The 15,541-nt window shown below is 34.7% G+C and overlaps 2 protein-coding genes and 2 long non-coding RNA genes across 5 annotated transcripts; 1 reads left to right on the top strand and 3 right to left on the bottom strand.

The window, feature by feature from the left end:
- Nucleotides 1-1,426: 1,426 nt before the first annotated feature.
- LOC117213861 lies at nucleotides 1,427-9,358 on the bottom strand. The gene is made up of 4 exons (XM_033459555.1): nucleotides 7,670-9,358; nucleotides 4,803-4,980; nucleotides 3,561-3,709; nucleotides 1,427-1,890 (listed from the first exon to the last, which is right to left on the bottom strand). The coding sequence occupies exons 1-4, from the start codon at nucleotides 7,679-7,681 to the stop codon at nucleotides 1,831-1,833; spliced, it is 399 nt and encodes a 132-aa protein (XP_033315446.1). The 5' UTR covers nucleotides 7,682-9,358; the 3' UTR covers nucleotides 1,427-1,830.
- Nucleotides 9,359-9,642: 284 nt separating this feature from the next.
- On the bottom strand, nucleotides 9,643-12,105 carry LOC117213864. The gene is made up of 2 exons (XR_004488737.1): nucleotides 11,608-12,105; nucleotides 9,643-11,454 (listed from the first exon to the last, which is right to left on the bottom strand). It is a non-coding gene; the product is annotated as an uncharacterized LOC117213864 (long non-coding RNA).
- A 330-nt stretch (nucleotides 12,106-12,435) lies between these two features.
- On the bottom strand, nucleotides 12,436-13,623 carry LOC117213863. 2 transcript variants are annotated; one of them, XR_004488735.1, is made up of 2 exons: nucleotides 12,781-13,623; nucleotides 12,436-12,639 (listed from the first exon to the last, which is right to left on the bottom strand). It is a non-coding gene; the product is annotated as an uncharacterized LOC117213863 (long non-coding RNA). The 2 variants fall into 2 exon arrangements; XR_004488736.1 differs by having other exon boundaries at nucleotides 12,436-12,636.
- Nucleotides 13,624-14,775: 1,152 nt separating this feature from the next.
- LOC117213862 lies at nucleotides 14,776-15,402 on the top strand. Its single transcript, XM_033459556.1, has 2 exons — nucleotides 14,776-14,973; nucleotides 15,068-15,402. The coding sequence occupies exons 1-2, from the start codon at nucleotides 14,891-14,893 to the stop codon at nucleotides 15,312-15,314; spliced, it is 330 nt and encodes a 109-aa protein (XP_033315447.1). The 5' UTR covers nucleotides 14,776-14,890; the 3' UTR covers nucleotides 15,315-15,402.
- Nucleotides 15,403-15,541: the final 139 nt, after the last annotated feature.

Here is a 15,541-nt window from a genome sequence, read left to right as displayed (position 1 = left end):
TCTTTTTCGGCTGTTGTTCTCGTATGTGACCCATTTTTCATCGCCAGTCACCATCCGCTTCAAAAATGGGTCGATTTCGTTACGTCTCAACAAAGAATCGCAGGCATCAATTCGGTCCAAAAGGTTCTTTTGCGTCAATTCATGTGGCACCCATACGTCGAGCTTCTTCTTGAGACCAGCCTTATGCAAATGGTTCCAAACGGTTTTCTGGCTAATCTTCAGTTCCTGGGCAATGGAATAAGTGCTCACATGCCGGTCCGACTCGACGATTTCCATGATTTTATCCACATTTTCGACGATTGGCCTACCAGAGCGTGCCTCATCTTCGACGTCCATATTACCAGAACGGAATCGTTGGAACCACCGCTTTGCTGTTGCATTCGATACTGTACTGGGTCCATAAACAGCACAAATTTTTTTGGCCGCCTGCTCCGCCTTTTCACCTTGGTCGTAGTGGTACTGAAGAATGTATCGAATTTTCTCTTTTTTTATCTCCATTTTCGAACGCTGTAACACACAACTGGCTTCACCGAACACAAAACTGACAAAGAACCTTTTTGATGCGTAATATCACCTTGAAATCGGTGTATACTATGACTCGATGCGATGTGCACATCGTGAGATATGGCTCACTAAAGACATCTAGCGAAAAACGCTCAGAACTTTTTACTTAACCTAATATGTATATTAGCCTGAAAGAAAGCTCGTGGCTTCGCACGCAACACGTAATTTCCCTCGCTGAAATAATCCTATTACAACGATACGATTTAAAATTTTCCTTAACAGACCTCGCAATGTAATTCTTCATCTACAATTTTTTATTCGGCCTGAAACAAGAGACTTTCGAAGCCTTATAGAGTCTCGCGAATCTAAAAGTCAGGTTTCAACGTATTTTCGCGTCTTATTCTATAATACTGAAGACATTAAAGGTGTTAACGATTATTGTCTCACTATGTACGTACATCAAACGAGTACTTACGTAAGAGACGAATGGAAATGGAAACAGCCGAGAATAATTGAAGATAATTTGAATACGTTCCAGGCTATAATACAATTTCTCGTGAACCGTAATTGATTCGCAGAAGGGAATTGCTGCTTCTCACGACTAGCAAAGTGTTTCGCAAAAAAAAAAAAGAAAGAAAAAAGAAAAATGGTATCGGAAGGATAGAAAAAAAGCGGTGGCCTACATCAAGCAATCTTCATGCCGATAATGCATTTATTATTCAGTTCGTTCATTTTCTATCGCGTAACAGACACTGGGATAACTGACAGAACGAGCGTATAAATCTTGCATCTCTCGACCTGACTTCTCCCGATGGAAAAATATTTACTGGTCTGGAATCGTGCATCGCTAATTAGTAAAAAAGTAATAAGCAAGAAAGCAATTATACTACCGGATTGGTATTTCTATTTTATTAGAGATTAATTAACCTGAGTAAACCAACAAAAACTTATCGAAAATCAATCGAAATTAAATCACCTTTTCAAACAGGCTATAAATAGCCAACTAATATTTGCAGTAATAAACTTCACTTTCGAATAAAGTATACGCTCTATAAATTGTAAATTGATAATTTCGTTATTATATCATTTTTCTTAGTCTAAACTGAATTCAGTGAAAAGAGCTTTCAATTGAATTACACACTTCATTAGTTTATGAATTATATTCGTTACCATACGTACAAAAGAAGGGTGACTGGTTTAAAAATTCAAAGGGTAGAACCTCCAAGCTCACGATTGGAAACAGATTCAGTTCAATGGTTTAATTTGCCATTTAATTGAATTCTCTGGCAATTTCAGCGAACTGTGGGCTTTAGAAGTGTCCAGCATTCAAAGGCAAGACCTCCTCCATCTTTCTCTTTCTTTCAGTTCCAACCTCAAGTAATTGACCTGTTAATTCGACGCTATATTTACATGCTAGCAAGGGATTCAGACGACTTCATTGCGTTAAATTCGCAATTTAGCAAACACGAATGTCTCAATCAATTTGTAGTTCGAAACAAATAAAAGATAATCAATTTTTCAAAATAACAATCGATATGTTCAATGCATTTGTCGATGCATTTGATCGTTATGTTCATTTAGCATTTTTATAATAAAAGCGTAGAACACATGTACATACACATAATATTCCATGAAATGATTTATACAGACTATGAGTCTCGTTTTATCATATTATAAAAGAATGAATTTCTCCCAATAAATGTAACTTCATACAAAATCTCGTTTAAAAAATTCAGTTTTTATTCTCATCAAATTAATTTAATATCGGAATATGTCATTTTAGTCGTTATAAAAATTTTATGTCAAAAAGCGTTCACAGATACATATATAAATAAATGTCCAATCCTATGCATCTATTTAAATCATTATTTAAATTCATAATTTATGAAATCTGAACTTAAATATTTATTAACAATATTCTGACGAATATGTAATGAAAGATAAAAGCAGCTTTATTTTTTTTATAGGATGGCTCATGCTTTTTATTCATTTTATGTTTTTCGTTGTCAGCGCGTAACTACCTATCAGCCGCATGAATGCCAGGTTTTACTACTCAGAAGCGAAGAAGCGAAGAAGCAAATATACGTTACCTTGCATGGAAAAACGTTAGATACATATAAAAGTCATAACGTAGCTATTTACACATGGGGAATATTTATTTTTGTATGAAATATTTTTGCTTCTGAATTCTCATTATAAATGTACGTCCATTTCCTACGTTAAAGTACGTCTCTGCTTTGAAAACCTTCATTTAAATATAACGGTTAACAAAATATTATTAGAGAAATATTAAAACGAGACGCTAAAAGAACATTTTAATAAAGTACAAATGATTATTTGTTCTTTATTAAATTGCACTGCTGTAACTCTAATTTTATTAAATTCTAAATGAATCATTTATAAACTGAACCGGAATATAAAATTTTATTCCGCAAAAATCATAAAGTTGAAAGTTAGGAACGAATAACAAATGAATAACCTAGTTTCATTAAAAGGCACGTGGTTAAGGTACGCCAATCCGCGTAATAACTTTGACACTCCAATTATTATAAAATATGTATCCTTAAGGGATTTTTTTGCGCGAATGCAAAATACTTTTCATACGTGCAACTGAATAAATGGGGCGTGATTTTCAATATTTCTTTTTGTAGAATTTATAACAAAGTAACTTTTTCACAAATGTTTTCGCTAACATTTTTACAACGTAAATGTCTTCTTTTGTAATTAATAATTTCAACATTTCTCTGAACAGTTTCGTTGCGATAAAAAAAATATACAAAGCTTATGACGTGCTTGTTTAAAAATATTTATACGGAACAAGACTTTGAATTTGTCAGACCAATCGTTCTAACGAACGAATAAATTAAACGACTCGTAACAAAAAATTATTCCTGTCCATGTTTCTCTTTGTAAAAGTAATTCAAGGCAAGTTAGATGAATCGCTGTGTACCCTATTCGCGTAGCATGTGCTTTAACGACCAGCGTGCAAGCGTTAACGGTGTGCTTTAGTTTCTCTCTGGTTGTGTTAAGTGTTTAAGTAATGAGCATATACTCACTTCGGGCGGGTGGCATACGATCGACGTGCACCAGTCCGGCCTCGAATTATAGCAGATGCAGTAACTGCAAACCGAAAGTCCGTCCTCAAGCGTAAGAGCATGTCGAATGGTTTCTCCATGAAAGTCAACACAGCTGCTGTTTGTAGCATCTGAAAACGATTCTCAGCTTGAATATCTTTGCCATTCGACGGTCGTACGCGCAGTTACGTTAACCGTTTCAACGCCACTCAGCGTGATCATGCTGTACGCGTAGTGTGGTGAACTGTGTCGCGATGTTTGGTTACGATTGTCAATTCACAACGCGCTCGGTTCCGAACGTAGCTTGTCGCTAGTCTATCAGAGTTTCCTCTCGTAATTACTTTTCTTTCAAATAATCGTAAACCAAATAAAGAAAAAACTAATGTATAAATTACCTCTTGAATTGAAAAACCAATTACAGAACGTCACACAAACAAAAGGTAAAGCACGAATATTTGGCAACCTTTTGACTCTTTAGTGTAACGTTTCTGATATAGCTGATGAAGTGAAGCGTGAACGCGTTGAACGGTATGTTTCGACAAAAAAAAAAGAGCAGTGCAATCGAGTTGATCGGCACTTCTCGTAAATAAATAAACGAAGCGCTATTGCGCTTCATGGTACAATCCGATACGGATTTTTAAAACATCCCTGATACTGAAACGGCTAATAGCGTTACGAAAACGATCGTGCCAGGAAATTTTTGTTCAACGGATCCGCATTGCGGCTGCCACGATGCTTCTACGTAGCATTGATGCTTCATCGATGAAGCACGATTGAAATTGGATATTCGATTTCTTACTGGGGAGAGAGTTTTCATATCGTGTTTACTGTTTCACTTCGCAAGTGTGTTTTACAGTATACGTTAGAACTTGAAATCGAGCTATTTGAGTTAAAGTCGCTTGTAGCTTGAAATGACGTTTAAAGGATATAAGAATAATAGAAGGCTAAAATTCAAAAGTGTATATATACATTACTAATATATAATGCCTATAATATATAATATAATAAATAATAATGCCTATATATTGACTACTTTATCAGTTAATTAAATCCGTGCATATCAAGTTTTCTATAATTTAGTACTTTCGTGTAACTACAGAAATTTGATGCAATATAAAACTTGATTAAAACAGCGATTCATTAGGAAACGAGAATAATGATGCAAATATTTTTTGTAGCCATTATATAGGATTTCGATCGCATAATTAATCAGTATCAACTTACCATTCTTTAACGGAAAAGCGTAAAGAGGGACAGGCGGTACGGAGACCGCAATTATGATTACTTTCAAAAAAAATCTCCAACAATACATCTTCTTAGTTGTAATCAGATCAGATGCGATCAGATGCGGATCAGAAAAGAAGTTTTGCAGTGACGTAAGTACTGCAATAGCCAGAAGTATCTGCAACAGAAATCAGAATACACTCGTTTTCGCATGGTTGGATCAATTTCGCGTGGGACTAACCTGATTGAACCTAACGCGGGATAATTGCTCAACTCACGACCTTAATCAGCCCGCTTGATTCTCTGTAAATGCTTGAAATTGACGCTTGGATTCTTTCCAGATTAACTAGCTTTGCCCTCCCCCCCTCCCGTTATCTATTTTCTTAGATCGACTTAAACTGCCGCAACATATTATCTTTCTTCTTTTCTTTTCTTTTCTTTTCTTTTGATCTTTTAAAGCCCTAAATCGCTGGCTATTATATTTTGTACACTCAATTACTCTGTAAGTCATAAGTACATATGTTTTACAACGTTATTTGTCATATTTCAGTTAAACCCCAGAAAAGCCAGAAATATATTTGCAGCGTGTTTTAACGCGTCCCTGGCAAAGATCTCAAAAACGAGTTGCGACACAATTTAAAGCGACAAATAGCACCGCGTGTCTCGTTGTGGTAACACACGGTTCGCCAGCTTTTTAAAGCGCTCTCCGTTTGCTTTTTCCTCTCTTCCCTGTCTCTTCGTTTTTTCTTAACGAGCAAAACCATTTTCGCGAGGACGAGAGTACGGAAATGACGTACTGGCAATTTTGTTTTGTGATAATACAAGCAGCTCGGTTTCAGTGAATTAAACTTGGCCCCAAGCTTCTACTTATCCCTACCTTCCTTTCCTTTATTTTCCCTTTTATATCGGTTTTGCGGTTTTCCACATTTCCATCACAATAAACCATGTTTTTTCTCGATTTTACATGTTAGCCAATGATTCACGGCAAAAGCGTCGACTGTAAAAATATTTGTAGTTGCAATAGCAACAAGTATGTTTTCTCAAATAGAAAATATTGGCAGCGTACACGCTGGCAAAACAATTCATGAATAGCTCGTCCTCTGCTTGTTATTTGTTTCGATACTGTTAGCAAACAAATTCATGAAACATACTGGTATAGCGTAAAATGAACATAAAAGTTTTGCGTACACTTGAGAGCTGAACTTTGGTTGTTATACGTATATTATATATATACGCACACAGTTATGTATATGTATATATATATAGAAAATTCCTTAGAACTTTGAGCTTAATAACATATTAAAATCATTAACATTAAGGAGGTGAACTTTACTTACCAATTACCAAAGTTTCTTCCGCCAAATAATACATAAAAATTGAAAAAGATAATGTAACTAGTTTTAACTTTTTTTTGTGTTATAATTTGAATCACTCGATTTATCCGACTGAGGATGGTCGATCGCAATCTCAATTTATACATATTCTCATCGCATGAAATAGATCACATGAGGGATTTTCAAAAGTCGATGGAATATTAATGGCGATTAATTATTTACAGGTGTATTCTGTGCGGCTAAAGCAGTCACCTAATGAATTATTGAGTACCAGCAATGTTAGCGGTAAACAGGATTGCGGCTATGAATGATTCTCTAATGTGTATATTAGAGATGAATTTGATAATTTATCCTCATAATATGCAATCCGCTTTTAAGTGGAAATCATAATTAACAATTTCTGTTTGATCAAATATGAAGAACAGATAAATCGATACGCTTAAATCAATATTAGAATTTCTTAACATTTTTATCAAATATTTTAGCACTGTAGAAGCGTCGTAGTAGAGAAATATTAGGTTGTTCCAAAAGTTTCTTTCGTTTTATAAGAAAGTAATAGATGTACAACATTTTTCGTTTTATATTATTTCATTGAATTACGTGTGATCCACCTTTTTCCAATTTAATATAAAATAATATAGAATAACATAACTGTCATTTCTTTATAAAACGAAAGAAACTTGGCACAACCTAATAGGAATTTACTTTTATTATCCATTATAAAAATGGATTGTTAATCCTCTAGGAGATACGAACAATATAATTGCAATTAATAAGGAATAAGCTAGCATAACTTAAACCAGCTTTTGCAGAAAGCTATTAGCTGAAGATGTTTATTAAACAATGACAACATGAATTTTCTTAAGTACCCCATTTGGTACTTAATCTACTTCGTAAGTACTGTGTGTCCTAGCCTTCAAAGGATGCAATTTTAACCAGAATGTTTCACATTACCTACCCGTATTGTTTCCTTGTAATATAATTTATATTTACATTATCTACGTTACGTTACATTCTACGAGTTAATGTAATGTGATTTTTATTTCTAATCGAAGTTATTTAAAATTTGTAGTATCTCAATAAAAAATTAACAGCCTGCAAAAACTTCACAGAAGCATTAGTATCTTCGAAACTATTGAATTCAAATGGCTAATATTCTTTAACAATATGCACTCGACGACGTTTATCGAGAGAAGTGATACTATTATGTGACGTAATAGTTAAACTTTCAATTCATATACATATATCGTTTATGAAAAAGTAGTCATTCTGCTTTTGTGATCTGTGACACACTATAAATTCTCATAAGCTAACTAACGCGTAATCTTCTGTAACGTATTAATATAATATAGGTATGTATATCTCGACTTTGAGCAACCAATTGGTGATAAATAAGCTTTAGTACATACTTCTTACACGTAACAAGAGACCAATTAACATCTCTGCTCTTAAAAGAAAAACGAAAGAAACTCTGAAAAGCTGCAGAGTTCAGGTCGAATAACACCAGCTCAGATAAATGACCCTCTAACTTACCTTTGTCCTCATCGACGTCAGTGATTTTAAAGCTAGTTATAAAGTGCACGTCTCAGCCAGCGTCCACGGCAGTCAATATTATTTAACGGATCTTAACGCGATGTAAAAAGGGAAAAAGGATGAAAGAAGGAACAGGGAAGCAAAGAGAAGAAACGAATTTTTCATTTTCTCGAAACTGGATCAAGTTTCAGGCTGCTCGCCAAAGAGTCTGTAGCTAACGAGACAAGATTAGACAAACCACGCTTTAAAATTTCCACAGAACTATAATAATCCTCGAAATCAATACGATTTCAAATCGATCCATCGCCTGATTAAAAAATGAGATAGAATGAAGCTCACTAGTCGGCCTTTGAACTTTCAATAGTGCTTACGGCTCGTATACTCTAGTTTGAATGCTACAATGTAAGCCAAGTCAACTGTAACTAGCGTTCGCGTGATTGTCGCTATCTATTATTCACGCGTTACACGTTCACCAGACAAACGCGTCTACCGGTTGACATTGTTTTCTGTCCTGAGTTTCAAAGCAATTATGTTGCTTCGTGTAATCAAATCTCGCCAAACTAACGATAAGTTCTTGTTTGATCTTACACAGTTACTAAAACTATACAAGTTAAACCAATCTAGCCTAAACAAGTAATGTCGTTATATATTCTTTTTTAAATCTATATATTGTTTAATAAATCGTGGTTAGGATATAGTAGCTGACAAAAATATTCGGACAAATATATTTGTAGAAACATTTTAGGAGTGTATTATGCATAGTGGCACCATTTAATACTGTACTGTGACTATCATGGTCGTGTTGGTATTATTCGAAACTAATCTGAAAATCTGTATGGAATTTGTAAGATATTTAGTACGAGTACTGTGCATTACTGATATGTACACAACCGAGACGAGATAACGAAGGTACTGCTCTCCATCGTTCATCGCTACGCGTTGCTAATAGCAACGTATAATGCATATATATCTCGCAAAGACCATAAAAGTACCCAATGGAACCACGTTTAATATTTGATAATAATGTCCCATTACAGTTTCGTCATTTTCAATTAATTAAACACGACCCTCTCTTTAAAAATTAGAAGATAAAATACGTAATACAAATCTACTCGAAATCTTTTAAACCTTACGGACGACTACTTATGGTCTTTAAAAGCAGCAGGGATTAGCAGAATATTAACTGCGGATTTTTCTTGGACCGCAGCATGCAATATGGAATATGGTTATTAAAATGTACACTGAAAATTTCATATCCATAAGATACTCGTGCTTGTAGAACCTTGAAACTGAATTCTTAACTCAAATAGTCGACCGCGATACTCGAGAAATTTTGCGAAGCTGACGTCAATACCAATATGTACCGTCGTTGTGCTATTATTTCGTGATAAGCCGTATTGATTGCACTTCCATTTCACGGAATTAATTTTTCCACACAAAAAGTGATAACGATAATCGAAAAAGGAAAAATATACTACCACTTTTCGTATCAGCATACACAAGCGCACTCGATTTTACACGAGTATACAATTTGCAAATTCGACGGAACGATCGGATTTAATTATTTTTTCGATATTTCAGGCATCAAGTTCTATTTACACATCGAACGTTGAAATACGGCGAAATACAAAATGTACAAACCACTCTGGACATTAATTAACTTTAAACGTTATTGATTAATTAAAGAAACCAACCATTGTATTGATTTTTACACTTTGAAAAATTGTTATCCACTTTTGCTTTGTTTAAAAATTGAAAAAAAAAAATACGTTTATTGTAAGTCACGAGTATCTCTTTTATTTATTTAAACTTTAGATCAAATATTACAATTTATAAATATATCATTTATTTAGATATACTTGTAATATCTGTTTTATAAGTTTGTACAACCATTTATCTATTTATCTATTTTATTTGCACATAATCTTTAAAGACTGATTTTGTAAAGAATAAAAAATTGTGATTCTATTTAAAAACGATCGTGTCAGACTCAAGTGATAAGCGATATATATTTCAGCGATATATATATTCAGATTTCACCATCACATAAACGGTGCTATTGGAAACGTTTCACAATGGACGTCTTACAAGCGCCTGCGATGTCCGTCATATGTAAAGCTATACCACTGAATCACGGCCGCCATTTAGTGATTAAGGTCGATCACTTAGAGCTGTTAATCCGACATAATGGCGAGCAATACATCGAAGACATTATTGGAAACACAGTTACAGTTCAATTTCATTGAGCTTATTTGCAAATAAATGTGTACAATATATTTTAGAGGTTTTAAATATTACTGCTGACTAAACTTCGCGTCTGCGCATCATCTTTCTTTAACTTTTTTTGCATTTTCTTATCGACGCATGAAGACGAAATGCGTAAATTTTATTATTTATTTAAACATTACTATATTATGCTCAAAGTAGCGGAATATCGTTTTATTATCAATATATGAAGACCTAAAAGAATTAAAAAAGAATTAAAAAAATATGTAGTTCAATCAATACTTCGTGTATTTTTCTATCTCCACAAGACAATATCCGGACCAGTTACGCTTACAGTATCAACAAAGATTTGTCCAGCCATACGGAATAAGTCGTACTCAGTAGTTTAAAAGTATTAACCGCACGAACTCCAGAAACACTTTTGAAGTAACTTTCGAACCAATAAATCCCCGAACTAAGAACTGTCATATTTCGTCTCTATTTATCGAATATTGTTAGAAAATGCAAAAAAAAAAGAAGTTAAATAGAAAAAGTACTTGGAAACTTAAAAGAAAAAATCTCGAAAAATCTCTTAATACTTTTTACTGTCGTCTTGAGACGCACTATATGTTAAGCTTCTTCGTAGTTACAACTTTTACCGCAGATGTAACGAACTGACAAATGCTAAATTTTAAATAAATGTTTTTAAATAAATGTTTAAAATAATACATTAAATGTATTAACTTTGTTGCGCAGTTTCATTTAATTTCTTACGATACGGAGGGTTTAATTACGTTTAAGATATCTATTTGAATCTTTTAAATTCGAAGTTTTTTAAAAAATTACCTTAAACTTTATAAAATTAAATCGTCTTTCCACTTTGTTGTATCATAAAACAGTCGTCTTAAAATATTCTATATTTTCCTCGTCTTAAAAAATCTCCCTACAGAAAGAATAAAGAAGAATAAATTTCCATACGTTAAATTTCGCGTGATTGATGGAATACATAACGATAACGAGAACTAACTAGCGATAACAAGCAACCATTAGCAAGGACAACTGGCGACTATAACTGTCGTCTCTATGATGTATGGCGACTAAGGAGAACAGCCAGCAACTACGGATTACATGTAACAACCAATTGCCCCACTTCTAAAAGGCAACTAACTTGCAAACCCTTTGATGGTTTCTGTAGCGTGATATACCCCTTGAACGTGGTTAAAGAATGTGGTCGCCGCTGGACGGCGGTTTGACAGCAGAGCGATCTCGCCAATTCAAAGCTTGACATTACAAACTACCGAGAATCATTAGGCTCGTTATCGAGCATCTAGCTTTCAGAAGGTGTTTTATCATATGATATGACTTCACGATATTTTTATAGCAAGAAGAATGGCCAACCTCTAACAAAACAAATTTTTACTAAGTGCTGCATGTGAGCTGCAGGCCGGCCTACTAGGGAAATTTGACGAATGAATAAACTAAAATATATACGAATATATTCGTTATATCATAAAATGCCCGCATTATGTTCTCTAACACCATAGAGGAAACTAAATTTATATATTAAAAAATTGGAATACCTGTTATAAGAGAGTTAATTAAATTCTAACCTATCGATGACTCCATAAAAACCTTTATTTCCTAAAAATGTATATCTTCCAAATTCTCCTTAGAAAGTCTCATAGAGAAAATATGAAACCTGAAAAGTACATCACGCTGATGCCTCGATCAACCCTCGTGCTTCGCAGTCCATGTGTCCGAGCGATGAATTCCCTCCAAACAAGGAAAAACCAAAGGGAGGTCTTCTTCGAAGGACGTGAGAGGGTAAGGGAAGCAACGGGAACGATGATCACGCGATATACTGGCGGCGTACGTATAGAACGGCTGTTGCGAGAGAGTTCGCAAGAAACAAGAAGAAAAAAGGAATCGTAGGCCGACGCGACTATACGCTGTCGACGGACAAACAGCGACTGAGCCTAACTGAAACGAACTCTGTCGCAGTATGAGCACGGGCTACGTTCGCGGGTCGATCGAACACGTTCTGCGTCTCTCCTCGGCACCGGCGTCAAAACCACCCCCGACGAGCGCAACGCACTGGTGCACATGCAATATTAACCACTGGTCTTTCCTTTTTCGCGCGATATTATATCAGCACCTATGATACCATTTCAAAGACCGCAATCAAAACATTAAATACCGCATTAAAGCCATACAATAATTCGCAATATTCATTCGTAAACGTTATTGTATATGTACTTAATTAATCGTTATTATGTTTCGAATGATTTACTACCTCGTATTCCATAAGCAGATATATGGTTCATTTTCACCTCAAGTACGATATAATTTCTAACAAATGTTTATAATTCACAATGTAAAATATTTATAATTCATTGGAAATATTTTTCTATCGCGGTATAGTGGTCAAATTTCACATAAATCACAAAGCTATACTCACGACATGACAAATCATGAAGATGTCATGAAAAATGGCATCCGTCCATATATATTCAAACGCAACGAACAAGTTCGAACTTTTCGAGAACAAACGATTTGTTCGATAACATCTGTCGCGAGCTTCTCTTCCTTTAACGATAACAATTGACAACTAAAGCTCGAGAGGCTCGTAAGGATGAACAGCGACGAGTATCTAGAAGCTATGTACTCACCTGGGCAAGGAGACTCCAACACCAAGGACGTTGGAAGTTTCGAGAAGCGATGATGGAAACTGAAGTAGCACGTCAGGTCAACTCCGGCGAAAACTGCTAAAGAAAGAAAAATCCAACTAATTTGTTTCCAACGATAAAATGAAATTAATTTGTTTCACAAATTATTAACTGGATATTATTCAAAAATTATTCAAAATTCGCTTGATTGATTCACGGCCCGGGACATTTGGGTCATACCATTTTGGTAATGGACGAAAATGGCAGAAGGAAGAACGACCGTTTTTTTCATATTTCTCTTTCCCCGGGAAACGATGGAATGCCCGAGCACCTTGTTTCATTTCCTCTCGACATCAATTTCAATCTTTTTAAACGAAATATAATCTGAACGATGAAAAGTTCATTCAAATAATGCTCCGCGCCAGACACTCACGAAAATTAAGAAGAAACACGGAAAATTCGCGAATAAAACGGATTTCTTTGTCCCAGTGAGATAATAAACCTCGTTCACGTATTGGTTTTTGAAATCAATATATCCACCAATGTGCACTCGTTTAACAAGGGTGATGGAACGTGCCAAAAATCTCTCAAGAGGGTCTTGGCAACGGAAGAGTCGAAAACGTCACAATTATGAATGAAAAATTCGAATAGTTGCTGATTTTACAGTCGAAACCGATAAAGAACTCCAGATATTCCCCCAATTAATTTACAATAAATTCGCGAAAATGATCGATTGCTGACGTCATTGTATTCTAGAAAGATTGTAAAACGATAAGAATTTATTGAAAAAACTTATATTCGATGATAACACTTCTAATAAGAGTACTAAGAGGAGCGATTCTGTACTCACCTTCCTGTCTCGAAGTACCGAACGCAATTAACCGTCCGCCCAGGATGGAACCGTTCGGAACTTTTGTAAGTCACTGCACGGCCGCTGCTTATGGTGGAAATGTAATAGATATAAGTACAGAGCGCGTGAGCGAACTAAAAACGCGATAGAGAAGTAGAGAGAGGATGTTCCGTCCTTGTCTAATGACGCGCACTTGTACAGGAAATATGTAACAGAGGTATACGAGCAGCGTCAGTGTCACTAGTGTGCATGCCTGATTAAACAAGGACAGGAAGTATCTATACATGGTGTTCTCTTTCTATTTCCATGTTGCATCCATCTTACTATACAGTACACACACTCAGCTATTCTATCATTATATTTGTGCGTTGCTTATGTGTGAACCAAACATTTCCATGGCAACAAATCGTTTGTCTCTTGTTTGATGCTCGGTTTTCAACGGAGTTGAAAGAATTTTTTAAGAGAAACGTAATGGACGGGTTGTTTTTAAAGTAATAAACGGAAATTCTCGTATCCATTGAGAAACGATAGGCGATTTGAAAGTGTCACTATGAACGGTGATTTATCGATGCAAGGTAGTATGAATAAGATATTTTATAATCTGCGAAAAAAGGTAAGGAATATTCTAGATTTTAGATTTTAGATTTTAGAATTTCCACGTCACAGACGAGTGTGTTTTGTTATTTGATTTGTAATATTGCTGCAGTTCTCTTAATAGCTGTTCGTTTCATGCGATACTCGCACATAGTATCTATGACTTTTGCTTCTAACAATTTTTATAATTAGGCTGTATCAAATATTTTTAACGTTCGTGTTTCATGAAAAATCATGTGTAACTCGTTGAATTCGCAAATGTAACAAAAAATTACATGAAAAACCTTATATTATTGTAATGAAAAAATAATTATATTAGGAGGAGAGTCGTATTTCGGAACGTCATCGGAACATATTATACCTTGTATGTGATTATTTGGAACACAATGGGTGAGTATATTATAATTAAAATATATTCCTAGTTCCAATTCTCTTGAATAGTGTCAGTGACCAATCGAAATAGAAATCAGTGGACATCGTGGAAAGAGAAGGCGAAACCAAATCGGTAATTCAGTAGTTAAGAATAACTCAATCGATAATGTAGATTAACTAGTTATAAACAAATATATGAAATATAAATTCAAATTATTCTTATCCATCTAAAAATTGGAAATTAAAGAGCAGAAGACAAGAAATTATCTTCGAGGATTTATATAGTAAATACATTCTTTTGCCTGTCTTACCTAGAGATAAAACAGTTGTTTGATGGTTATCTTATAGTGTTCAGTCATTGCGAAAAATATTTTTAATCAGTTAAAAACTATAATTAATTAAAAACTACATTTCTTTAGGTATATAGACATTAGCGATGTATTATTCCGGGAAGCTCGTCTATCTCCAGAACATCGGGTCTGCGACAACATCGATTTGGAAATTATCGTTGCAGAGTATGAAAATTATTACAAGATGAAATTTCAAAAATATCCCATATTGTGTAAGAAAATAACTGGAAGGGAAATGACGAGGGAAGTGACAAATGCAAGCAAAACGTAAGAATTTAAATTATTTAACGATATTAAACGGTATTCAACGTATCGTATTCAACGTATCATATTCAACGTATCGTATTACAATATGATCCAGTGTTTGTAGAAGTATTGAGACAAAAGCCAAATCTGTTAGTAAAGAAGCGAGAAGTGAGCCTGTGAAAGAGACAAATCTACAGCAGAAGATAACTGATGACAATACGAATCATATTAATCTCGCAATGACAGTGACGTCACTATTCCCCAATGAGAGTGATGGACGTTCATCAGAAGAGCTATTTAACATCCCAATGGAACAATCCATGCAATTGAAGATATTGAAATGCATTGAAAAGCTTTATTAAGATAATCTGGAATTACGAAAGATTGCTGAGGACATCTCATGCGTAAGTTATTTTCGATTAATATACGTATCGTAAAGCTTTTAAACGATAAAATTCCCATCGATAAACCGTTCAACGTATATCGACGATGACGTGATTTCAGTAACGCTTCAAATATCAAATTACGTAACGTTTACTTAATATAGAGAAGATGCCATTTTATCTTTGTATCGTCACAGGAGATCATA

The sequence above is a fragment of the Bombus bifarius genome, unplaced genomic scaffold (genome assembly GCF_011952205.1).
Source record: "Bombus bifarius isolate JDL3187 unplaced genomic scaffold, Bbif_JDL3187 scf7180000009128, whole genome shotgun sequence".
Lineage (NCBI taxonomy): Eukaryota > Metazoa > Arthropoda > Insecta > Hymenoptera > Apidae > Bombus > Bombus bifarius.
The sequence above is the reverse complement of the archived record's forward strand: the minus strand, read 5'-3'. Positions and strand labels throughout refer to the sequence as shown.

What these genes read in the sequence shown, in the direction of transcription:
- LOC117213861 (XM_033459555.1), bottom strand. An exon ending in CGCTTTTCCGTTAAAGAATG is followed by an intron (nt 3,710 to 4,802) that starts GTAAGTTGATAC and finishes AATCGTTTTCAG; the next exon opens with ATGCTACAAACAGCAGCTGT. An exon ending in TCGTATGCCACCCGCCCGAA is followed by an intron (nt 1,891 to 3,560) that starts GTGAGTATATGC and finishes TCGAATTAACAG; the next exon opens with GTCAATTACTTGAGGTTGGA.
- LOC117213862 (XM_033459556.1), top strand. Translation starts at nt 14,891, where the DNA reads ATGAAATTTCAAAAATATCCCATATTGTGTAAGAAAATAACTGGAAGG. An exon ending in GTGACAAATGCAAGCAAAAC is followed by an intron (nt 14,974 to 15,067) that starts GTAAGAATTTAA and finishes AATATGATCCAG; the next exon opens with TGTTTGTAGAAGTATTGAGA.